Source organism: Phycodurus eques, chromosome 8 (assembly GCF_024500275.1).
Source record: "Phycodurus eques isolate BA_2022a chromosome 8, UOR_Pequ_1.1, whole genome shotgun sequence".
Taxonomy (NCBI): domain Eukaryota; kingdom Metazoa; phylum Chordata; class Actinopteri; order Syngnathiformes; family Syngnathidae; genus Phycodurus; species Phycodurus eques.
In genome coordinates, this window is record NC_084532.1 from 29,940,623 (window position 1) to 29,966,135 (window position 25,513).

The 25,513-nt window shown below is 46.3% G+C and overlaps 1 protein-coding gene across 1 annotated transcript in view; it reads right to left on the minus strand.

Annotated features, from left to right (window-relative positions):
* szt2 (SZT2 subunit of KICSTOR complex) overlaps positions 1–25,513 on the minus strand; it is a 64,876-nt gene that overhangs the window by 12,276 nt on the left and 27,087 nt on the right. The window contains exons 30-60 of the mRNA XM_061684231.1: positions 24,995–25,154; positions 24,828–24,920; positions 23,099–23,177; positions 22,729–23,034; positions 21,263–21,398; positions 21,079–21,195; positions 18,819–18,888; positions 18,562–18,747; positions 17,201–17,392; positions 16,907–17,084; positions 16,090–16,164; positions 15,771–15,909; positions 15,549–15,684; positions 14,567–14,687; positions 14,327–14,479; positions 13,521–13,623; positions 13,286–13,400; positions 12,312–12,399; positions 12,120–12,238; positions 11,589–11,753; positions 11,109–11,193; positions 10,551–10,721; positions 10,227–10,421; positions 8,987–9,195; positions 8,050–8,210; positions 7,529–7,626; positions 7,307–7,439; positions 6,820–6,950; positions 6,601–6,651; positions 4,942–5,108; positions 3,427–3,612 (exon numbers count right to left, since the gene is read on the minus strand). Of these exons, the coding sequence (XP_061540215.1) occupies positions 3,427–3,612; positions 4,942–5,108; positions 6,601–6,651; positions 6,820–6,950; positions 7,307–7,439; positions 7,529–7,626; positions 8,050–8,210; positions 8,987–9,195; positions 10,227–10,421; positions 10,551–10,721; positions 11,109–11,193; positions 11,589–11,753; positions 12,120–12,238; positions 12,312–12,399; positions 13,286–13,400; positions 13,521–13,623; positions 14,327–14,479; positions 14,567–14,687; positions 15,549–15,684; positions 15,771–15,909; positions 16,090–16,164; positions 16,907–17,084; positions 17,201–17,392; positions 18,562–18,747; positions 18,819–18,888; positions 21,079–21,195; positions 21,263–21,398; positions 22,729–23,034; positions 23,099–23,177; positions 24,828–24,920; positions 24,995–25,154 (4,318 nt within the window). The remainder of the gene's footprint in view (positions 1–3,426; positions 3,613–4,941; positions 5,109–6,600; positions 6,652–6,819; positions 6,951–7,306; positions 7,440–7,528; positions 7,627–8,049; positions 8,211–8,986; positions 9,196–10,226; positions 10,422–10,550; positions 10,722–11,108; positions 11,194–11,588; positions 11,754–12,119; positions 12,239–12,311; positions 12,400–13,285; positions 13,401–13,520; positions 13,624–14,326; positions 14,480–14,566; positions 14,688–15,548; positions 15,685–15,770; positions 15,910–16,089; positions 16,165–16,906; positions 17,085–17,200; positions 17,393–18,561; positions 18,748–18,818; positions 18,889–21,078; positions 21,196–21,262; positions 21,399–22,728; positions 23,035–23,098; positions 23,178–24,827; positions 24,921–24,994; positions 25,155–25,513) is intronic.

Consider the following 25,513-nt stretch of genomic DNA (forward strand, 5'->3'; position numbering starts at 1 on the left):
CAACATTTAATTTCTAGAATAGAATTGGACTTTATTGTCACAGCAGCACTGAAAGTCAGTTTGCAGCATTATGCGCCTCATATTTTCATCACATTGAATGAACAGTGTCGAGACGCCTCTAATATAGCATATTTGCACCATATTTCATGGATATGCACATAATGGAGCATATTTACAGCATGTTTTATACACATGCGATGTAGCACGTGTACATCATATTTAAGATCTGAGATTGTACGGACTGAAAAGTGCGTTATAAATCGAATGTATTATTATGACACACACATCTGCATCATATGTAATATCCATCCATCCATTTCCTGAGCCGCTTCTCCTCACGCGGGTCGCGGGCGTGCCGGAGCCTATCCCGGCTGTCATCGGGCAGGAGGCGGGGTACGCCCTCAACCGGTTGCCAGCCAATCGCAGGGCACTTATAAACAAACAACCATTCGCACTCACAGTCACACCTACGGGCAATTTAGAGTCTCCAATGAATGCCTGTTTTTGGGATGTGGGAGCAAAGCGGAGCGCCCGGAGAAAAGCCACGCGGGCACGGGGAGAACATGCAAACTCCACACAGGCGGGCCCGGGGTTTGAACCCGGGTCCTCAGCGCTGTGAGGCTGACGCTCTAACCAGTCGGCCACCGTGCCGCCTCATATGTAATATGTATACACATAATGTAGCATATTCATTTAATATATATTAAAATTTTATGTAGCATAGTTACATATTTAAGTCAAAATAAAACTAATGCAGTATATATTTACTGAATATTTAATATCGATACACCTCTAAGGTTATTGTAGTTACATCATTTTTAATGTTAATACACCTGTAATGTACCATATTACAATAATGCCTATTAATGCCTATTGTAATATATATATATATATATATATATATATATATATATATATATATAATATATAATATAACATTTAATATTGAATTTCAATTCACCTCCAAAGCTATCGCAGTTACATGATACTTACCCACCTGTAATGTACCATATTAACATATTTATTATCTAGCCACGATATAGCATATTTACATCATATTTAATATCTAGACACCTCTAATGTATGACATTTACATCATATTTAATGTTCTATGCATCACTAATGTAGCCTATTTACAAATCTAATGTTCTATACATCCGTAACACATCCTTATTTAATGATCTCAACAGATCTAATAAACATGCATTGCTGCAGAACTCCAATGTGGCACATCGCCCTCACATTTAAAGCGTGTCCCCCTCGTGTAACATCTCGACATATTCATATTTCATCTTCTATAAGGCTCCATTTGTTCTGGCCCCCAAACGGAGCTCATCAGGGAACAAGACGGTGACTTTTAATTCCCACGCTGGCTGTTTGTCGAGCAACTTTGGGGCGCGTTAGCTCAGCGGAGCAGCTCGGGACCGGCACGGCCCAGCGCCGCGGCGGCGACCCCGAGGCCGGAGGGGCGCGGGCAGCCGGCGAGGCGGCGGCGGCCCGGCCGGCGCTCCCCTCCACGATCACGGCCGTGACAGATGAAGGCCGATTCAGGCAAATTTTCTGCCGCTCTGACTCTGCTTCCCGTCCGAGCTCGTTAGTGACGCGGCCGTGAAGGCCATCGGAGGGAAAGCTGAAGTTCTTTGCGCTTGGTAATTGGCCGCAGGGGGCACGTGGGGGATGGGGGGTACGGGGGGTTGGGCTGTTGCGCGGGGCGCACTTAAAGGGCGCTTTGCTGGAAGATGCTGCTCCAGTAAATCTCAAGCACACACACACACACACACACACGGACGTTATTTCATCTTGTTGCAAAATGGATTCAATTCATTTTGTTCTTCAAAATGATCAAAGTCTCAAAAAGGGAAACGCTTCACTTTCCCCACAATTTTGAAGAAAGTCAAACGCTGTATTCGCAGTAGGGGTTGAACTGATCAGTCGACGAGACGACCACGCCGCATCGACTTTTAGTGCTTGAAGTCATTGCGTATTTTTGGCATCAAATCTGCATTGCACATTAAGCCTGGCACACCACCTGCATACAAACCACCCTGTTCTAGATCACCACAACTTTTTTATTATATATATATATATATATATATATATATATATATATATATATTCTTTTTTGTTTTTAACAGTACTGTATAATGACATTTCTGCTTGCATTTACTTTTTCAAGTTTTCCAGCTTTGCAATGCATCAACACTGACACTGACACGCTGAGTTTCGCTTTTGACTGCAGATTTAATACAAGAACGGCGGCCGTGTTTTTTGCTGAGGTGCTCGGAAGAGGAAACAGACTCGAATAAAAGACTGCCGAGCGTAAAGTCGGAGCTGAAATCGATTTCATCCAAAGCAAATCTCGACACAGCATTTCTTTTTTGTGATGCCTCATCAATACAACACTGACACATTTCCAGATGTGCTTATTTCATTGTCACTTTTTCTCCGTCTTGCGAACCGAGGGAGAAATGTTAAAGCTGCAAGCAGCGATGGGAACAAGCCCTTGCAGCCCTTTTCTTTTTCCCGTGACAAAGCTTTGCAGCCATGCTCAGACCACATTAGATGGCGTACGCAAAAAAAAGCTGTTTAGTGTCGACCATCTGTCCATCCAGTATGCGTGGGCCAAATTCAGTCGCAAGCTGACTGCTTCAAACTAAAATGGCAGATTGTCTTTTCAGGCATGATTTCTTTAGTTTTTTGTGGGTCTACTCATAAAAGACAAGTCTACCAAATTTCATGTAGCTAATTCAGGGGTTGCATTTAAAAAAAAAAAAAAAAAAAACCCATAGGGCAAGTTTGTCGATGAAGGACCCCTGGAAACAGTCCAAATCAGGCTCAAAGGGGTTGCTTTAAACCAAAATGGCACACTGCCGGTGTCTTTTCAGACATGGCTTCTTGAGACTTTTCGGTGGCTCTACTCATGATAGACATGTCTACCAAAACCGAGGTTGCTATGTGGAACTGGCTTCAGGGGCTGAATTTTCAAAACATTGATGAGCTGAGTTCTTGGACTTTTGTGTTTTATGGTGAGTCATCAAACAAATGTTGCTTTGAATGTACTTTTGTGGCGTACACCTGTTTAACAGGATTGAAATTTGAGTTTGGTCTTTGAAAGAACCCCTGAAAGTTTCTCACCAAGTGGCAGATGCTTTTGTGGCGCTACTCACGATAGACAAAGCTACCGAAATTTCATGTCGCTAGATGAAACGTTCAATATTCATGCGACGCATCTTTTTTCCCGAGAGAGTAGCAAGGGAGGACGCGGTGGTTCGACAGCCTCGGGGCCGCAACAGCTGCACGCGCGGGGCCGCGGGAGCCGCCGCCCGCCGCGGCCCGGGAAGCAGATGCTGGCCCGACAGGTCGCTTCCACCTCAGCTGGCAGAAGCGCCGGCAGACGTCGGCCCGGCGACGCGAGCGGCCGCTTACCCGCTCGGAGTGGACGTCGTGGAGCGGAGCGTCGGAGAAGCAGTGGTGATGGAACAGGCCCATCTTCTGGCTGAGCAGGCAGTGCAGCACGTGGGCGCGGGCGTTCTGCCACCTGACCAGGCGGACCAGTTCGCGGTTGAGCGAGGCGCCCAGGTCCAGGGACCAGTTGTAGCTGTACAGCGTCACCTGCGGGCGGGCAACATTCATTGGAGGGCGAGCTCGTCGCTTTTACTCGACTTAGTCGGGTCGCAGCTCATCAGCGCACGTCCGTCAAGCTACTTTATTATTACGTCGCGTGCTAAAATGCTCAAGTCAAGCACACCGCGTAAAGGCTGCTCATGCCTGTTTTAATTCAAGCCCTATGTTTTTATACTGACAACAAATGCTCACTTTCCAGTGAAATGTCTTTATATTAGTTCTATTTATTTTTGGGTTTGAAATTGCTTCACTGAAAACGTTTATGGACAAGAAAATACAGTTTGCTGCTTAATGTGAACTGAAGAATTAAAACGTTGATAACTAATTGGTCATTTATTATCAAGTCAAATGGTGTATTTTTCCTTGTGCATTCATAATTGCAAATAAAAATAGAGTTTACCCAAATATTTGATGATTTGATACAATTTTTAGGAGAATACTAAACTATATGATAGCTGCAGCCCTATTACAGTCCCACTTGTAATCCTTGTTGGGGGGGGAAAAAAGTTAGACCTCCCCCAAACACGATTCAAAATGAAAAGGCACATCGTAAAGTACAGTAGTGCCTTGAGATACAACTAGCCCAACTTACATGACGTTTTGGAGATATGAGCTGTCGTCTAGTCGATGGAAAAAAATTGAGATACAAACAAGCGCCGTATGGAGGCAGTGAACTCAACTCAGCAAAAGATTGTGAACAATTCTTCCAAAAATATTTTATATATCGCACACAACAGAGAGAGCCCCGTTGAATTCATCACAATGCACAAACTGTTTAATTCTTGACACTCTCTTTCCGGCACTGTACATTTTTAGTCATTTTGTCTCTTTGTTGAAAAAATGCTTTTAATGCTTTGCTTTAAAAGGCTTTTAAGCTGTCTTTCACTTTTCTGTAATCTGTTTTAAATGCGTTTTTTTTGCTCTTTGTTTTAAAATGCTATTAATCATGTATACCTTCTTTATAAAATGTGCTCTAAAAAATAAATGTGCCTTTCCCTGAATAATATTATTATGTTTTTACAAAGCGAATTTGCCCGGTCGCTGATCTTTCGAGGAACCTATCCTCGGTGCTTTGCTGCCATCTGGTGGCATCTACATGCAATGACCAATATTGTTTTGTGGGCATGAATTTGTTTCGCTATTTGTGGCAGGGCTCAGTCACTATCCCCGTTATTTATTCGCGGCGGTTCACCGTACAGCCTTGAGACAACGTCCGTTGCGACTGGGCCCTATTTAAATCAATTGAATTGAATTTCGGGGCCCGGGCGATGTGGTCCACTTTTTTTTTTTTTTTTCCCCAACTGCCGTGCCAACTACCTTTTTGTCCAGGATGCGGATGAGGAGGAACCTCTGTCGGGGAGCGGGTGCCGACGCCCAGCCCGCCTGCTGCTGCTGCTGCTGACCCGAGAGGCTGGCGCAGTCCCCCTGCTGCTGCTGCTGCTGCTGCTGCTCGGAGGCTTCGAAGCGCTGCAGGCCTTTGTGAGCTGCACGCAGCCGGAAGGACAAGGACGGACGGGCGCGTCAAGGGCCTTTTCTGGACCTTTTCATTCAACAGCGACCACATTTCATGCTCTCCAGACCAGTGATTCTCAACTGGTGGGTCCGGACCCAAAGCAGCCATTTTGGGTGGGTGGAAGACAGCTAGTAAAAAATGTTATGTATTCATATTCTGATATTTTCTTTCCAGTACAGAGGCGTACCAAGTTCCTACATGGAACATACTAGGTCAGGGACAGGAAATGTTACACACTTGTGTTCTGCGGTGTGTCAAACTCATTTGAAATGGTGTTTAAAAATATAATATCGTGCACATGAATTCACAGCCGATTTATGAACAAAACAAACAAACACAAAAATCCTTATTTTGAACTCCTACAAAAAAGGGTCACGACTTTGCAACAAAAGGAAAATGCGGGTCCCAGGGTGCCAACAGTTGAGAAACACTGCTATAGAACCATCCCTTCATGTTTGTAAACAATGGGCGCCAAGGTACTCTGTATATTATTTCAGGCTTTGCAGAATTGTAGCATATTTCAGTTTACCACGACTGTAAGTCATGTCAGCAAAATGTTTCCAAAACGGCTTTTACCTGTACAAAGAACCCCCAAAACATTACATTGTGTAATATATAATCAACCAAGCAATTGCTGCTCCAATGAGCAAAGTCTTTGTACCCAGGATTGTTTTGTGACCTTGAAAAATGTAAGTAAATAAAAGCTGAAACGTATGTATATATATATTCTATAAATGATGGACTCTCTCCCGCCTCAAATACGAGACTGTCCCGAGCTCCCCTCATTTCAATCACTCCTCGAAACCTACATCTTTGTTCTGCTTTGCTTGCGTCACTTAGCCTTTTTTTTTTTTCTCCCCCCACTCCTCCACTAGTTCTGTCTCTAATTTTTCATTTGTATTTCCTTGAATGTGTGTTTTGCTCGCTTGTTTTTTCTGGTACCTCTTTTTGTCATTTTTGTGTTTCTAACCTGTGCAGTATTTGAAGACCTTTTAAAAGAGGTTTACAAATAAAATGTATTGTGGTTGTTATTATTATTCTTATTATGTGAGTGGCCCTGATTTCTGATCAAGCGACAGGATCAGGACAACGACTTCTTTTTTTAATAAGTGAACACGAATCCAGTGGAACCTGTAGGTGTGGATGACAAATGGAGCGGCTGTTGTCCCGAAGAAGATGGCAAGGCTGCGTGGTGGCGTGCGAGCCACTTCTAAAGGCACAGACATCATCGGCTTTCAAGTCGAAGTATGTGTGAACTTTGCGTTTGAGTCTCGCGGGGTAGACGACAGCGCACTCCCCATTTCTGCATCCAACGTGCTAGCCTGTGCAGGTAATCGTTGGAAGGCGAACTGTAAGGGTGCATGTTTACCCCTTTTTTAAGAAATGATGTGTGCTTTGAGCCCTTCTCTGACTTCTTTTTCGACCTGTGTGACAGTTGCGAAGGTAGAAGAAGTCCTACTCACGTGTGAATCTACTAAGCGTCGCCGCGTTTTCCTCCTCTGAACTGTCATCCGCTGCCGACGCGAGACGGAAAGACGGTACGGACGGACGGCGAGCGACAAGAAACAGAGGACAGGACACGGCTCAACACCAAGTCATGTTAAGACAGCACGCACGCACGCTAGACATACATGCATGAACACGAGCGGGCTAGACCAATGACGAGGTTAGGATGCGTTTACCTTGCTCTGTGCTGCAGCGCCACTGCTGCAAGTTCCTCCCGACGACGATGAAGCTGCGGGAACCCTGGGGAGGACGCCACAGGTTCGGCACAGCCGAGGAAGGGACGAAGACGTCTCCTGACGCGGGACAGCTGGAAGACATTATTGACACTTTATTTTTGGGGAAGAAAAATATCACCGACGTACTAGTTGTATACATTTTTATTGCAGTTTAATCTCAATTGTCAATGTCATTGCCTTATTTATTTATTTATTTTAAAAAAAAGAAATAAATGAGTAAGTCCTTGACATATTTTTACAAATGCCTTGTGAGCTGAGTGCTTTATCCTTTTAGTTTGATATTTGTGCTTAACTTCATATATCCAAGAGGATAGTGTTTTTGCATTTTCTGCGCCTGACTTTCTTCCGGCTCGTGATTGGCTCAAATGTCCTTCCAGCTCAGGCTACCGGCGCCGCCCGCTGCATTTCGGGCGCAACGAGCACCGACCTGGTCTCGGCGAAGACCTTGACGTCGGTGTCGGCGGCCAGCGATCCGACCAGGTTGACCAGCTCGGCCAGGACGGACGGCAGCAGGAAGTGGGAGGCCACGTCGGCCGAGCACTGCTGAACAGACGGGCAGCCTGGCCGCCCCGCCGGGACCGCCATTCAAAATGAAACGATTTATTATTGAATTATTAAAAACAAGTGATTTACGGCGAGCGCGGCGTACCGAGCCGGGCCATGAAGGCGATCCAGGACTGGCAGGTGAGCTGGTAGACGGGATGCAGGACGCCGGCGTCGCCCTCCTCCAGCTGGCACGCTCGCCTCCTGCGACAACAAAAATGGATATTTCCCCGTTCACCGCATTTGACGACTTTTGGAAAAACACTCGGACAGCGCGTGACATGACAGCATCGCGTATACGTCTTGAATCAGACCCATCGAGCGTTTATGTACATCCACGTAATAGTAAAAGCAACGACTTTTTTCATCAAATAATCTCTCCAGCGTGTCCTGGGCTGTCCCAAATTACTTATTAAATAATAACAATCATAATAACAAACACATTCAATGAATTCAATTTGAATTTCAAATACAGTAATACACTTTACAAACAAGCATGAATGATCGTTTTATTATTGCACATATTTTTCAATCTGGGGCCCATCGTCTGAAAATATCGTTTGCCCGGCCCTGTCCGGTGTCATACTTCTCAACGAAAGCTCGCACAGGCGCACGAACGACTCATACCTGTGCGCCTGCTCCAGCTCGCCGAGCCTCTCCTGCGACCACTGCTGTCTGACGCTCTCCGTCTTGTGCCTGCGCCGCGCCGCGCGGCCCTCCTCGCCTCGCTCGGGCACGATGTCGTCCGTGGTTTTCGGGCTGCCCAGCTCCGACGAGTCGGGTTTGCTCTGGGGCCACAAACTACAAGTTAGTTCACACGATCTGATCGGTGTTATCGGTATCGGCCGATAATTGGAATTTTATGCTGATCGCCTTTCACGTCATAAGTCGCCGATACGATCGATGACGGAGTAAAAAATTTATTTTGACTGAAGTACATTTCAGAGTCTGGACTTTCACCAGTTTTACCTTTAGAGGGAGCTTGCAATAATTTTTTTTTTTTTTTTTTTTTATAAATCTTGTTTTTTTTTGTTATAACTGTCAGTACAAACCTGACATCAGAAATATGATCTGTGAAAAAAAGTCAGCCCTCTCGGGCCCCATCTTCATTAGATTCGTAAAAAAAAAAAAAAAAAACACCCCGCCTGAGGAAAACGACCAATCAGAGACGGAAGGTGTGACTGACAAGGTGTCAATCATTTGCCGTCCACTCATGGGCACACCCATAGCGGGCACACCCATAGCGGGCACACCCTGGCAGCCTCGCGCTGTCCTGTTACCTTGGGCTTCAGGAGCTTTTCCGAAACTGTGGTGGAATATCCATCTCCGGATAATAAATAAATAAATAAATAAAATGCCCATCCCTCTTTTGCCAACAAGTGGGCAAAAGAGCAAAGGGTAGCTGAGAGGACTCAAAGCGACAAGTAGTTAGCAGCATTTCTGCTCGACAGTTAGGTTTATCACCGCTTTTTGGATTTGTCATTGATTGTACAACAATCAATGACAAATCCAACATTTTGTGTTGGAGTAACACTCTATTTACGAAGAAGCCATGCCAACATACCAGAATGTCCCAGAAGCTGCGGCGCGTGCTTCTTCCGGTGGGCGTGGTGGACTCGGGCGTGCTGGATCCTGTCACGCCGCCGCCGCCGCCGATGGCGCCGCTGCCGGCGTGCGGCAAGGTGATGGGCGAGGGGCTGCTTCTGAACACCCGAGAGCCGCTGCGCTGCCGGGGAGTGTTCTTCGCCTCCTTCGCCTCGAGCGCACCTGAATCTTGGAAATGGAAACCAATTGTGATCCTTAGGGCTACACACGAATCGGCGGTGACTCGAACTGGGATTCGAGTGGGCGTGCAAAAGCAATCGGCGAATCGGAATTTTCAGACTCGAATCAGAACAAATCTTAGACGATCATACTACGTACTCTATTCTGACACGAGCAGCAACCGCCGCCACGCCGCATTTACTTAAAAAATACAAACTATTTCATGATTTTGAGCCCGTGTTTAAAGCGGACGGCATTCTGGCTTATTGCGCATAGTTTCTGCATGTGCGCATTTGGCCTGAAGTCCATAGACCTCCACTGACAAGACGATCTCCGCGGAATGAGGCGTGCGATAACCAAGCCCAAGGAGCTGCCCGGATAGTCGTGCCAGCGCCACAACCGACGCCGGAAAGGAGTCAACACCGGAAGGGGCCACGGTGGCAGAACGAATGCCAGAAAGTGGATTCGACAAAAGGGTCGCGCGTGACGCTAGCTAGCTAGCTAGAAAGGAGGCAGCTGGTCCCAGGCAGCAAAGGATTTACGGCACCGACAGGCGCAAAACCGACCCGGGTTGTACCTTTGGTCACTGTGCAGCGAGGAATCCGGGGTAAAATAAGTCATTTGAAACTAAAGAGAAAAACTTTTCTGGAGGTGGAAGCGGCAGCCGTAACGCAACAGCATATTCTCTTTCCGGTTCAATAGATAGTTTTCAAATAATCAAATTGGATTTTTCATTTGTTGGACAATGACATTTATTTGACTTTATTTCGGAACAGTACAAGGTGTAACAATTTGAATCTGATTCGGAAGACAATTGTGACGGTCAAAATGAATAACGAATCAGGATTTAGTGTGCCTAGTTATTTTGAGGTAGCCCTGAAATCTTGGACAACACAGTCGACGAACGATTTGACCGATGACGGACATTGTGAAACGATCGAAAACGTAATTCGGGAAAAAAAGGAGCATATACTTGACACGTAAAAAATAGTGACAATTTAAATATTTTAAAAAATGGCGGGCAGACGGCGGCATCGCACCTTTGCCGCGGTCCTTGCGGCCGTGCGCGTTGGCATCGGCGCAAGGCAGGCACAGCGGGTTGGGCAGCACCCTCAGCTCCATCAGCACGTCGCACAGCGCGTGGCGCAGCGCCCCCTGCAGCTTGTCGACCAGCTGCGCCGGGCTGACGTTGCCTTGCTCCCACACGTCGAAGCGCACCAGCAGCGGCGCCGCCTCTAAGTAGTTATTCAAAGAAATTAAATCAAAAGACAAATTGCTAAAAGTCTCAAAGTGTAGCTTTACTTTCGCCACATTCTCTTATGTCAGAGCCTTATCCATATTGCAAACGTTGCGCGACAGCTCACCTTGGCTCCAGTCGGCGTTGGCCTTTACCCTCAGCACGGTAGTCAAAAGGTCAAAGTGTTGGGGCTGCAGAGGGGCGGAGCAGTTGTCGGTTTGTCTGCCGCATTCCCGGGCGGGGGCCTGAAGGGGTCGCCCCGCGCCATCCACGAACGTCAGCGTGATGCAAGCGATTCCTGATCAATACATTTGAAATTGGATCAATGATCCATTTGCATGTGTGAGGTCGCCGTGTGATTTTTCCATTCGACGAGCAGAAATCGCAGTTCATTCATGCCCGACGAGTTTGGGGCCTAAATGGCTGTTGTAATACCGGTAATATCTTTTGTTTCTAATAGGGGAAAACGTTTCAATTTATAATTAAAAAAAAGATTTGGCCTTCACAATTTTGTACCTAAAATAAGTAGGAAATATTTTCAGTTTCAGTTTACCAGATAGTAGTGTGAAGCACAATGTGGCTTACTATCCAAGATGACTTTTGATCACCTTATTCCAAGTACAGCGGCATCTTGAGATACAAGTCGAATTGGTTCTGTGACCACGCAAGTGAAAAGGAGACGCACCTTTGCCCCCCGTCCCCTGACCTCCAGGCTTGTTGTAGAGGTAGATGTCGCCGTCCGCCATGTCGGCGCTCGAATGAAAGCAGTGCTGAAGTAAAATGAGGAGGAAAGTTTCACAGTGAGTGAAGTTGAGGGGTAGCTTATCAGTCATTCAGGTCACGACTGGATGACCCCAACATTCGAGAGCAATCTCTATTCGGGCTCCAGCAGTCTGGAATGCTCAAGATGCGGAAATTAGAGCTGCTACCTCTGTAGAAATGTTCAAATCTCGACGTAAGACTTATTTCTTCACTCTCACCACACCTGCTATGCAACTACTCTCTTGCCCTGCCTCACCCCGACACCTGGATTTTGGCCTGTTTTACTGCCGCTTCCCCCAGCATTCTGAACTGAAGAAGCCCTTTGCATTGAAGGCGGTCCGTCTTCAACAACCAACAAACGTCCAGTTCAACTTTTGCAGAACAGAAGACGATGCGGCGTTACCTTGAAGTGGTGCGCCGTGTTGCTATCCGTGTACTTGGGCACGTGCAGGAAGATGAGCAAGTTCTGGCGGAGGTAGTGCCACGCGGCCGACAGCCACGGGCGGCAGAAGGCGGGGAGGCCGAACGTCATCACCTCGCTGGAGGGAGAGCCGGACGGCTGGATGAACTGAACACAGCGGGGGAAAGCTGGCGTCAGCCTCTTTCACACACAAAACGTATCAGCGCTGGAATCGCGCACGTGGTTTTATTTGCCTGTGACTTCGGTACAGAACCCAGAAAAAGTGGAATACTGCCAGAACCGTGTGCACGTTCACACAGCATCCCGCAATCAGATGACGTCAGCGGCACAATAGCTTTCGACACAACCGTGTTAAACTTTATACCCCTGTCCCGGCTTTCACACAGGTGCTGCCCTGCCTCCAATCCAGCTCTGACACTACCTCTGAAGCCAGAACATTGCCCGGATAACTCAGAAACCTGCCACACACAAGCGTGAAAACACAATTTTGGGGCTGAGTAAAGAAGAAGTGACCTCCACGTCGGCGGGCGTCAGCTTGCAGTTCCTGACGAGCATGACGGTGATGATATCCAGCGTGGTTTCATCCAGACGTTTGCGCAGAACCTTCACCAGCTCGTCCGTGATCTCAGGACCTGTCGAGCGCGGACGAGGTTCAGCAAAATGTCTTCGACGTTTCGGCGGCGTCGAAAGTATCCCGTCTCTTACCCGCGTTTCCCACGCCGTGCACCAGTAGCAAGATGTGCTTGTCCACCAAGCCCACCGGACGAGAACCCTCCAGAGATGACCTGGAACCCTGAAAGCCAAAACATCAGACATCAGTCAGCACTTTACGGACACTTCATTAGGTACACGGGAAGCTGCATGGGCTATAACATTTCAATATGGCATTTTTAATCATGACATTAGAAAATAACAATCTTCAAACTCTTTTATTGTTTGAAGTTATTCAGAACCATCCATTTGTCTATTTGTACTGTATAAGTGGTTCGAATTTTGGAAGAAATCGGACAAAATGTCAAGGAAACGTTGGTCTTTGAAGAAAGCCCAAAAATGGCAAAAGTCAGCCTAGAAGTGACACATCAAATCAAAATGGCAGACTTCCTGTGCATTTTGGGGCATTACTTCTTGAGACTTTTTTCTGGGTCTGCTCATGATAGACACGGCTATCAAATTTCACGATGCAAACTGAAACTGTCTTCGGGGGCTACATTTCCCCTCGGACATTTGAAGGACCCCAGATTGGCCCAAATAAATCATCCCAAAATGTCTTCTTCCAACCAAAATAGAAGACTTCCTGTAACTTTTCAAGCATGGCTTTGTCAGATTTCTGGGAGGCTCTATTCATAATAGACAGTCCTACCAAATTTCATGTTGCTAATTAAGTCAGACTTGTTCCGGGAATTGAAGAAAACAAACTAATAAATGTAGTGTACATGATTCAATTTGATCAAATCTATAGAAAGGGCCAAAATGACCCTAAAATGAGTGCTTCAAACCCAAAAATAAAGTCATAAAACATTGCCGGTTCAAGTTTTATGATAAACAGAAACAGACGACTTTACAAAGGACTGTTGAGGTCTTCACTCTACTAGGAACCATTCCGTTTTTTGCCGTTGATGAGATTTCTTCAACACTGAACATAAAGCATTAAAAGTCGTTTTTGTTTATTTTAAACATACCATGAGGTCTTCGGAAAACAGTGGCTCCTGACTTCTGGCCAGGCTGAGGGAGCGAGAGGTGTGGAGGCCACCGTCCACGTCGGAATATTTGCCTGTTAGAGACGTCTCGTAAAGTCTGCGTTGGAAAAAGCAACACGTGACCCAATACCCAAAATGCAATGCGACGGGGGGGGGGCTGCATGACAACAGGAGAACATGGCATGTTCACAGAGAAAGAGGTTAGGGTGTCACCAACCTGAGGTAGAAGACGGATTTAGTGGTGCGCTCCTGGTAGACAAACATGTTCTTCCTGTTGACCACGCAGAAGGAGTTGAGCACGGAGCGTAAGGCCTGGATGGCTGAGATAGCAAAACAAACAAGTCAAGATACTCACGCAGAGGACCATCTCAGTGCACAAATGATTTAATACTTGATAAGAATGGTTGCTTCAAAGCAAAATGGCCGACTTGCTGTGAATTGTAGGGAATGGCTCTTGAGACTTTTGTGGGTCTACTGATGTCTACCAAATTGGAAGTTGCTTCAGGGGCTGGATTTTCCCCAAAATACCTAGGCCAAGTTTGCTCCTGAAGGCCGTCTGGAAACGGACAAAATGAGCCAACTTTTGGTGCTTCAAACCCAAAACGGCATGCTTCCTGAGTATTTTTAACCATGTCTTCTAGACTTTTTTTGTGTTTATTCATGATAGACACAACTACCAAATTTCATGTTGCTAAGTGTAACTGGCTTATGGCACAGAATTTTCTAAAAATTCCTAGGCTAAATTTGGTTTTTGAAGGAAAAGGCCAAAATAAGCCGAAACGTGCTGCTTCAAAAAAAATGGAAGCCATTTTGTGTCTTTTCGAGCCTGTCACGTGAGACTTTTGTGGGTCTAGATATGCCGACCAAATTTCATGTTGCTAGGTAAAAGTGGCTTCAGGGACGGAATTTTCAAAAAGTTAGTCTTTGAAGGACCTGCGGAAATGGCCAAAAGGCCCCCTTTGACCCAAAATGGCTGACTTCCCGTGTCTATTTCGTGGGTCTACTCATGATAGAGATCCCGACCTCTGGACACGCCCATGTTGGGTCCCATCTTGAGTCTTGGGTGTATGTGGATGACGGTACTCCACACCACGTCGCAGGCAAAGTGTCCTGGGATGAAGTGCATGGTGGCAGCCAGGTAATCTCTGGCCTGGTAGCTCTCCTCGGCGTGGTAATCTGCGGTGGACAACGCACGCACACAAAACGCTGGGTACTACACGTCCGTCCGACTTCACAGCATGCGGCTGGAGGGCACGAACTGACCGTCCGAGGTGTTGCGCCTCTGCCTGTACACGGACTCGCTCTTCCAGATGTCCTCCTCGCTCTCCGCCACCAGCAGAGAGTTGCACACGTGACTGTCGTGAAGGTCCTGCAGCAGCATGTGCTAAAACAGACAAACAACAACGAAGATGTTTGGAGCTGAGCACAGAAAATTACAATACAGACACATGGATATACATGGAGACGGTCACAGTTCCTCAGAAAGCTGCATTAAGACTAGTCTTCTCAGAGGATAAAGAATATATGCCTGCGCGTATTGTTATGGCTACATGTCTTGCACCACCATTTGTGTTCTAATGTCCATTGCTTACAGGGTACAACGCAATGACACCCTCTTCGTTAGCACGTCTGTGGCATTTTTCATTGTTTGTTAGCATGAAGCTAAACTGACTTTATTAAGGCAACGCTATGTGGTTGTTTTGAATACACACGTAATTCTCTTCGAGTGTGTACCAGTAGAACAACTGTGTCTTACTCATAAAATGTTGCACTCCTGCCATTATGCATTATAAAATTCTACTATTTAACATCTTCACGAGCCGTACGAGAAGCATGCAGATGTCAACTCGTGCACAGTTTTAGCTAAGTAACATTAATAGAATAGAATACAAATATGCAGTTGTTCTACTAGTACCTCCTAGTCGTTAACTGATGCGCAGAAATGTCATACAGGAGTGGAAACAACTTTACTCGTAAAATATATTTGGTCTACCAGTGCGCTGAATTGTCTTACTCGTGAGGACCAAGAACGTACTAGTACATGGATTAGTAGTAGTGGCAGTGGTGGTGGTAGTAGTAGTGATAGTAGAGGTAGCAATTGTGGTTGAGATTGTAGTAGTAGTAGTAATGGTTGTGGTAGTTATGGTACTGATAGTAGTAGTGGTAGCAGTAGTTGTGATAGTGGTAGTAGTTACAATAGTGGTAGTTGTGATAGGAACAGTAGTAAAAGTGGTGGTGTTGTTACCTGGTTGACTCTGCGACACAGCTCTCCAATCTTCCTCACCACCATCTGGTGCAGCTGTAAATATTCCAGCAGCTCCTGCTTCTCCTCCCTGTTCTCCTGCTCCTTGGCGTTCATTTCCTTTTCGTCGCTCACGCTTCTGCACATACAAGATAAGTCTACGACTCTCTGTCTCAGACACCACCCTTTGTTGAAGTTCGTAAGGTTCCTGAGGACCGGTCCCACCTAGAATGCGAGTAGACCTTGACTCTGTCCTGGTGGATCTTGGCCATGAGCCAGAAGTCGGGCATCAGAGGGGTCTGACTCTCCTGATTGTCCAGGGTGGGACTATCGCACTCAGAGTCGCTGCTACCGCCGTCATATCCTTCGGGGGGGGGGGGAAAAAAACCGCTGAGCTCCGCACAAATGAGAGGTGTCCCACAAGCTTCAATGCAAGGGCCCTATGCATTTTATGTGGGTAATGTACAGTAACAACACCTGATTCAAGATGATGGTTTTCTCTGATCTTTATTTGTTTTTAAAGAACAGTAGATTTCCCACTCACCCTGCATGTCAGAATCCAAACTTCCTTGGCTGGAGACGACACTCTGCACTCGACTTGGCCTCATCTTGCCAAAGCCTGTGAAAGAGAATAGCAATAGTGCTGAAACAAGATTAGAGGACTGGATGGAGCAGCGGGTGGGAACTATGCTGAATATCTTGTCTTGCTGTCTTGGTTTGTGATTTGGTTCTTGACTTGTTTTTATTGTTTATTTGCAGCACAGTGAGCTTCAGCGTTCCAAACTTGGCTCCGGCCTTCCCGTGTGCCGTTTGCATGTTCACCTGGCGCTTGTGTGGGTGTTTCCGAGTACGCTTCCTCCCACATTCCAAAACCATGCTTTATAGATTGTTCATTCCGTGGACATAAAAAATATACACACCCTTGTTCACATGCCAGCTTATTGCGATACAAAAAATAAATAAATAAATACATCATTTCAAAACTTTAGCCACTATTAATGTGACATCTGACCTATGCAGCTCAATTAAAAAAAAAAAATTAAAATCTTTTCAAAAGGGAAAGTAAAAATAACAGAGAAAATTGTACACCCTCTGATAACGGGGAATGTGGATGTGTTCAGGATTAACCATTGCATTCAAAATTATGTTAAATGGGAGTCAGCACACAACTGCCACCATTTAAATTGCTGCTGAGTAACCCCATAATCAAGTTCAGCTGTTCTAGTAACCCTCGAAAGACGGCCATCCCCACCGTGGCGTCTTTTGCAGGCGTGACATTCCAAAAACATATGTAGCCGTACTTCAGCACTCTGTTAAATGTACGTTTACGCGAACAAACGTGCGCTGTGGGAGGGATTTACTGTGAGAGGCGGACTGCACCGACTCGGCCAAGCTGACGCTGGACGATGTCTTGGGGGGTGAGGTGGGCTCGTTCAGGAGCTGGAGGCTAACGTTCCCGCCATCGGTCTTTGAGAGCCCCACCGGCTCACCGAACTCCACTGTCGCCTCTTCGTTGGTGTCGGCAGCTACGTTGACGGTCTGGGGGTGAAACGATTCAGTTATTTACACCAATTGACAAACAAGTATAATGTATGTAGAAACTAAGCTCTCAATTGACTTTATAGGCTCTTTAAGACATTTCCGACTTTTCTGACCATGTCTTCGGCCTCAGCTTCGCTCTCCAAGAGGGACTCTTCCTGAGGCGGCGCACTGTTGGCGGCGATGCTCTCCGACAGCTTCTTGACGGCGTGGATTCTCTGAGGGTGCAGCCGGCTCAGAGACGCGTAGTAGAAGCTGTCCTGCTCGCTGTTGAGCACGTAGCCAGGAAGCGCCATACGACGGAACTCCTGCAGGGGGCACACATTACAGATCACATGCTGCCGTTTTGACTTTTGGACGTAGAATTCATATACAGCGGCGCCTTGAGGTAGGAGTTTTATTCATTCCGTGACCACGCTCGCGACTCAATACACTCAAATCATATTTCTCCATGGAAATAAATGAAAATCCCATTAATCCATTCATAAAAAACACATTCTGGTAATTTTCTTTTTTTAAGACTAGACTTTTTAAAGATTTAATTAGCACTTTATATATTATATATAATATCATGCTACATAAAAAAATACAGTAATGCCAATTGAAGATAAAGTAAAGAAAGAACAGTTTTTGCTGAATTTCTTTACTTCAATTCAATGGACATTGTGCTGCTCCGTCCGGTTTGCACGCTTTGGCCACCTGGGGGCAGTATGATACAGATGGAGACAAAGACGAAGAAGAGCTTCACGACTGACTCAGTAAGCTGCAGTAATATTAGAACCTGAGTAATTTTTCGCAAAGGATAACGAATAAAGTGGACCCCCGCATATTGGCAGTTCAGCATTCATGGATTTCCCCCCCCCCCCCCCCCCCCATTTTTTGTTAGAGGAGACAACTTCCCTTTTTCACGGAAAATGCTTATTGGGTGGTATATCCCCGCGTATTCACGGATTTTTCGTGTTAACAGAAAAAAAAAAAACAATTCCACGGGCTGGCTTTCCCAGATGCCCTCCTCGCTCAATTATAATGTCATTATTCACGGATTGCCGCTATTGGCGGTCAGGCCTGGTCCCTATCCTCCACGAATAGCAGGGGTCCACTGTATATGCAGACTATTATTATGAGTTGCTCCACCATTAATATTCATATAGCCCGAAGGATTACAGTATAACACTGCAATACTGATACTATTTGTTAGCCTGTCTGTATATGGTGTTTTGTATTGTTTGTTAGCATTGAGCAAAGTGGACTAAAAGCTACATGGTTGTTTTAAATACAGTACGTGTAATTCTCTCTTGATGTTTGTTTTGGCAGTAAACTTCCATCGGGAGTGGATATAAATATCTTGAAGCCTGTTTTTTCAAGAACTGGTCACTATCTGACAAACTGCTGCTTGTGTTGAGTCGATTTAAGTACAACCACCGCCATTTGGCTGAATTCTGTGTAAAAAGCGGTCGTAGCGAGTGGCGAGACTCGCCTCCTTGAACTTTTCCAGCGACTGCTCGGGCCTGAAGACAAACTGCAGCGGGACGTCCTCGCTGCGACAGTGCGGCCGTCCGGCCGAGCGAACCACGTGCTGCGCCACCTTGAGCAGCGTAGGCAGGCCGACGGAGCGCGAGCGGCGCAGGGCCGACACGATCTCGTCCTCCAGCAGCCAGCGGATCTGATGGCGAGGAAACGGCAAAGGACGTTCGGGGACCTGTACGGGGCGGCACGGCGTCATTGCAGACTCACCTCGTCCATGGTGGCCAGGATGGCCAGCTTGTGAGGAAGCGGTAGCTTGGACAAAGGTTCACTACACACCCTGACAGACAACAAAAAGCACATGTAACATTTCTGCCTCTGCGCCGACAAATGAAATCAGGTGCCTTCATTTTGACCTCCTCCTTTAAAAGAGGTGGAACGATTCATCGACAACTAATCGATTAGCTCATCAAAATAAGATGTTTGCAAACCTCTGCTTTTACGATGGAACAATGATCAACATTTTGGCCGATTGTTCTGACGGAGGCGGCACGGTGGACGACTGGTTAGAGCGTCAGCCTCACAGTTCTGAGGACCCGGGTTCAATCCCCGGCCCCGACTGTGTGGAGTTTGCATGTTGTCCCCGTGCCTGCGTGGGTTTTCTCCGGGCAATCCGGTTTCCTCCCACATCCCAAAAACATGCATAAATTGGAGACTCTAAATTGCCCGTAGGCGTGACTGTGAGTGCGAATGGTTGTCTGTTTGTATGTGCCCTGCGATTGGCTGGCAACCGGTTCAGGGTGTACCCCGCCTCCTGCCCGATGACAGCCGGGATAGGCTCCGGCAACCCTAGTGAGGAGAAGCGGCTCAGAAAATGGATGGATGGATGTTCTGACGGATGTTATGGACTAAACCAGTAGCTGTATTATAATCAATGTAAAACCCCAATTCCAGTGAAGTTGGGACCTTGTTATGTTCAACCTATATGTCATTGAATACACTACAAAGACAAGATATTTAATGTTCAAACTGATGAATTGTATTGTTTTTAGCAAATAATCATGAACCTAGAATTTAATGGCTGCAACACGTTCCAAAAAAGCTGGGACAGGTGGCAAAAAAGAGTGAGAAAGTTGAGGAATGCTCATCAAACACGTGTTTGGGACATCCCACAGGTGAACAGGCTCATTGGGAACAGGTGGGTGCCACGATTGCTTCCCTGAATTGCTCAGTCATTCACAAGCAAAGATGGGGCGCACTAGTTCACCTCTTTGTGAACAAGTGCGTGAGAAAATAGTCCAACAGTTTAAGGACAACGTACAATTGCAAGGAATCTCGGGATTTCATCATCTACGGTCCATAATATCCGTAACATCCTGTAAACGCAACTTGAAACTCTACTATGCAAAGAAAAAGCCCTTTATCAACAATACCCAGAAACGCCGCCAGCTTCTCTGGGCCAAGCTCATCTAAGATGGGCCGAATCAAAGTGGAAAAGTGTTCTGTGGTCCGACGAGTCCGCATTTTAACTTGTTTTTGGAAATTGTGGACGTCGTGTCCTACGGGCCAAAGAGGAAAATAACCATCCGGACTGTTATGGACGCAAAGTTCCAAAGCCGGCATCTGAGATGGCTTGGGGCTGTGTTAGTGCCAATGGCATGGGGAACTTACACATCTGTGAAGGTACCATTCATGCTGAAAGGTACATACAGGTATTGGAGAAACATATGCTGCCATCCAAGCGACGTCTTTTTCACGGACGCCCCTGCTTATTTCAGCAAGACAATGTCAAACCACATTCTGCATGTGGTTTTTCATTGGTAGTAAAAGAGTGCGGGTGCTGGACTGGCCTGCCTGCGGTCCAGACCCGTCTCCCATTGAAAATGTGTGGAGAATTAGGAAACGTAAAATACGACAACGGAAACGCCGGACTGTTGAACGGCTGAAGCTGTACATCGAGCAAGAATGGGAACGATAACACAGTGGTAAACATGACCCTGTCCCAGCTTTTTCGGAACCTGTTGCAGCCATCAAATTCTAAGTTCATGATTATTTGCTAAAAACAATAAAGTTCATCGGTTTGAACATTAAATATCTTGTCTTTGTAGTCTATAAAATTAAATATAGGCTGAACATGATTTGCAAATCGTTGTATTCCCTTTTTATTTATGTTTAACACAATGTCCCAACTTCATTGGAATTGGGGTGTATATTTGTGCATTTTATGCACAGTATAATACTGATGTGAATGTATGTGCGAATGGTTGTTTGTCTACATGTGTGTGTATGCTGGCTCTCACCCGGAGTTCGCTGGGATATGCTCCAGCACGCCCGCAACCCTAGTGAGGGTACGGAAAATGGATGGATGGATATATATTAGAGACGGTCGTCAGTAAGCCGAAATAATGTTCGATTTTTTCGGACAGGCGAGAGAACAAATGCCTGTGAGTATTAACACCTGAGAATATGTACGTCGTTCCCGGAGGGTTGCAAACCTGCCTCACGTAAAGCATATCCAAACTACACTCACACGTCCACGTCAGCTCCGTTCAGTCCCTCCAGCACGGCCGACAGCTCCTCGTCCGACCGATACGACGACGGCTGTCCCGGAGAACGGTTCAGAGACACGCTGCTCTCAGACGTGTACCTGCGAGCACACGTACACGACACCGTGTGAATCTCGAACGCCGGCCGCATTCGCCCCATCGCCTCACCTGTTGTGATGAAAGTCGGCCATGACTTCGATCTCCAGAGGAAGAGTCAGGACGAAGATGTCCAGCGTGACCGAGAGCTCGTTCAGGTCCACCGACTGCAAGGCCTCGGCGTCTTCCAAGCAGGAAATGATCTCACCTGCAGACACGACATTTATCAGCAATTTACGGAAACAAACAAAAGGATTTTGACAGGTAGCATGAAAGGGGCTTCTGATACTACTGCCAAAGCTGGCAAATCCGTGGGTCGACGTCAAACTTCCATACCTATTGGTACCTTTCACACCGAACACCAACTCCAGGAAAAAGGTGTCATTGATGAGCAACATGAAAGGGGTTTCTGATACTACCTCCAAAACTGGCAAATTTGCTTCTCGAGCTGGGAAAAAGAGGGTTTATGTTGATACAAAGGTACTGCATCCTTTCGAGAGCTGTTGCTAAAAAAAAGTTCTACCCGGACTTCTGAGGTTTTTCGCCCAGCCGATTGTGAGATGGTGGCAGTAACTTGACAACACGGCAGCTGTTTATTGATGATGTCTAGTGCAAAACTACTATGACAGCGAGCAGAAAAATGTCACCGGTTACACCCGATTATCCCCACACCGCCAAAACTGAGTACTGTATCGTACACACAAATAAGAAGACTCTGCTCACGGAATTACGTGCACGTTTGGTTGATGCCGTTGTGCGGGCCAACGACACGCTGACTTCAAATTGATCCCGAAATTGCTGCCCGGGCCACTTGCCGAGAGCTTGTCATGTCTGCTTTAGAGCATTTTCCATTCGGGGTCCAGTACTCTGGAATCCCCTACCCGCGGATATTAGAGCTGCTACCTCAGTAGAAATGTTTAAATCCAGACTTAAGACTTATTTTTACACTTTCGTACTTAGTTCAAATACACATGGGCCTGTTTTACTGCCGCTTGTGCTCTCTCCTCCTCAATCCGCTGCTGCTCAGAGAGGAGCTAGGTGACAATGACCGAATTGGATCGATGAATCTGTTGATGATTGTTTTCGATGAATGGGATAACAACTTTTTTTTCCCTCCATCTCTGCAATTAAAAAAAATGGGACATTATTTCAAACTGACAGTGAAGAAAATGCACATACAAACGGATTCTAATTACCAAAATCCATTACTGATTTGGTGTGTAACGTCAGAAAAAAGGCAAAAATGCTGATCACTGTTCTGTAAAGTACAAGCAGATGTTTGCAAATGTCTCTTTCTGATCAAACAGAAAGATAATCAGTCTGCGTTCAGAGAATATTTACTATTGAGAGGCTTAAATTCCGTGGCTTTGGACAATTTGAAGTTAAGGTCTCAAGACGATGAATCAATTACCAAAATAGTCGTCGATTAATTTGATCATCAATTAAATGTTGCAACCCGACACCACTGTACGTTTTGACAAAAAGGGCATTTTGTGCATCTTCATGAGAGCTATTGGTATAATTTGGATCTTACTCACCGAGGCAGGTGGGCAGGGTGCGGACGGGTGTGGATCCGTGGCAGCTCTTGGCGTTGACGGAGCAGGTGACGTGCAGGAAGAGCGGCGGCATGTCCATCTGCGGCCCCTCCGCCTCCAACAGGGAGTCTCCTTCGTCCAGGATGCTGAAGGAGTCCTGGTCCTGGTTGACGGTGTTGGAGTCAGAGTGCGACCGGTCCTCGCCGCCGCTGCTGAGGCTCCCGCCGCTGCCGCCGCTGGGCTGCTCCTCGTATTCCACCACCAGGTCGTTGTCACTCTCTGTGGTGATGCAGCCGTCGGAGTTCAATTCTAAAAACAGCCAGTCGGCGTCAGACTCAAATCTTGGACGGAAAGAGGTCGGGAACAACCTCACCGTCCTCAGTGGCTTGCTCTGCCTCAGACACCGTTTCCTCGCTGGGCCTCGCCGCCATCTCACCGTCCTCTGAGTCCTCCTGGAGTAGCCAAACAATAGATTGCGACATAACGTACAGTCATGACATGACATAACATTGACGCACATGTCAGAGTCTACTGCGGAATTAACGTCCTATTTTAGGGATATTAAGCAAATCAATGAGTAACGAGGCAGACAGGGCTCAATAAATAAGTATAGTTTTCAGTTTCCCAGAGAACGGGAGCGACCAGATGTCAGCGTCTAACATAATTTTTCACGTGTAATACGTTCTCAGGTATAATGTGCACCCTCAAAATTGACAAAATTAGAAAAAACCCTTCTTCGTATGTACAGTATCGTGTGCACCCATTACTTCCTATCCATTGATATATTTATATGTAATAAATGTTCGCGGTCATCCCCTTCAAATTTGTTTTTCAAATTAAGTCTGATCAGTATTATTATTAATATTGAGGTTTACTTGCTCTTTAGTAATATTACTGTAGCGGACCCTAGTGTTTAGTTTTATCACTGCGGCTTTGCTGAGGTATTTTCCACCTTCCACGTGACCACTGGCATGATAGCTGGCTTGCAAAACATACTGAAAGCAAGAGAGGTCATGTGCCCGGATAACACGTTCACTCCTGGTGCAAGATAAAAAAAAAAAATAGTTCAGACACAAATAAAGCTACAGAGGGGGAATAACCACACATAAGACCAATTAACATTTATATTATGACATGTATTTCCGGGATTTAACCACTCCACGACAGCACCCGGTGAAATCCTCAAACAGCAAGCCGCCACGACGACATCAACATTGACGCCATCATTAAAACATCGCTTGCTATTAGAAGATTTCCAAGCGTGCCTAGCGCCGTTGTATAGTGGATTGATGTCAGTTAGTACTCTAATACCATAAATAGTTGTCTATTTTCTAAATCGTGTTTATCTGTCCACTGTGCCTTCTGTTGTGTTTTAAGTATTTTTTTAATTATCTTGCACCAGGAGTGAACGTGTTATCCGGGCACATGACCTCTATGGCTTTCAGTATATTGTGCAAGCCGGCTAATGTGCCAATGACCACGTGGGAGGTGGAAAATACCACCGTGAAGCCGCAGTGTCAAAATTAAAGACTAGGGTGCATCACAGCCTCAATACTTATTTGCACAATATAGGAGTATATGAATTATAACATTTTAAATGGGAACCTAAATATGATGTAAACCTATTACCCACAAGTTTTAAAACTAATTGATAGCTTTTCTAAGACCCAATCGACTCGTATCTTATTTTATTGTGAAGGATATTTACTTTTAGGAACTTCTACTATACTTATGTATGACATGGACGATTGATTTTTTGGTGGGAGAAAAATGTGTATTATACAAGAGAAAGTACAGTTTGTATTTTGGACGAATGAAGGCAGACTGGACAAATATGTGGCGAGCAACCTGGATTGTAAACATGGATGGACACAACACTTTGGAGCGACCACATAAAGTCTACTGGGGGGGGGGGGGGAAGGGACTATTTGGGAGCTATTAAGCAGAACATCAAGAAAGGCAGATAGGGTGGGACAAGTAAATGGCGTAGCTCCACAGAACATAAACATGGATGCACAAAACACTGTGGAGCGATCACACGTCAGAGAGTAATGGGAATTTTATTTTAGAGAAATCGAGGTGATGAATGTGGACTTCCTCACCTCCTTCTTGGAAGACGGCGGGCAGTAGAAGAAGTAATGTGGATTGGAAGGCACAGGTTTGAAATACTGAAACACGATCCCAATGAACCTTTCCTGCAGAGGTTGAAGCAGATCAGCTTCAGCACAACATCAGCGTGTCATGCGATCGCTCTTCAGCGACATTTCACCTGGATTATTGTGTGCACATCTGGACACGTATCACATGTAGGATGCGTCTGGAGCAACTCCAGGGGGAACGCCGAGAGCTTCCTGGACTCCTCATGGACGAGCTGGGGCGCGGGGGCGTGACCTCGGGATTCTGCATCGCTGGCGTCTTCCATCTCAAAACTGTATTCCACACATAAAACCTTAAGCGATATGCTGTTCATCTGGAAAGTATTCACAGCCCTTCAAGTAATTGATGCCCCCGCTTAAAAGGTTAGGAAGCGCTTACAGATGCCACAAGATGCCAGAAAAGTCTGTCCACGAGTCGCCCACCGGTGTCGGGCGTCTACAAGTCGCGCACGGGTGTCCACACGGCTGTCTACGAGTTGCCCACGGGTGCATACGAGTTGTCCACGGGTGTCCACGCGGCTGTCTACGAGTTGCCCACGGCTGTCTACGAGTCATCCACGGGTGCCTACGAGGCAGCCACGGGTATCTAGGAGTCGCCTGCCGTTGTCTACAAGTTACCCGCATGTCACCCA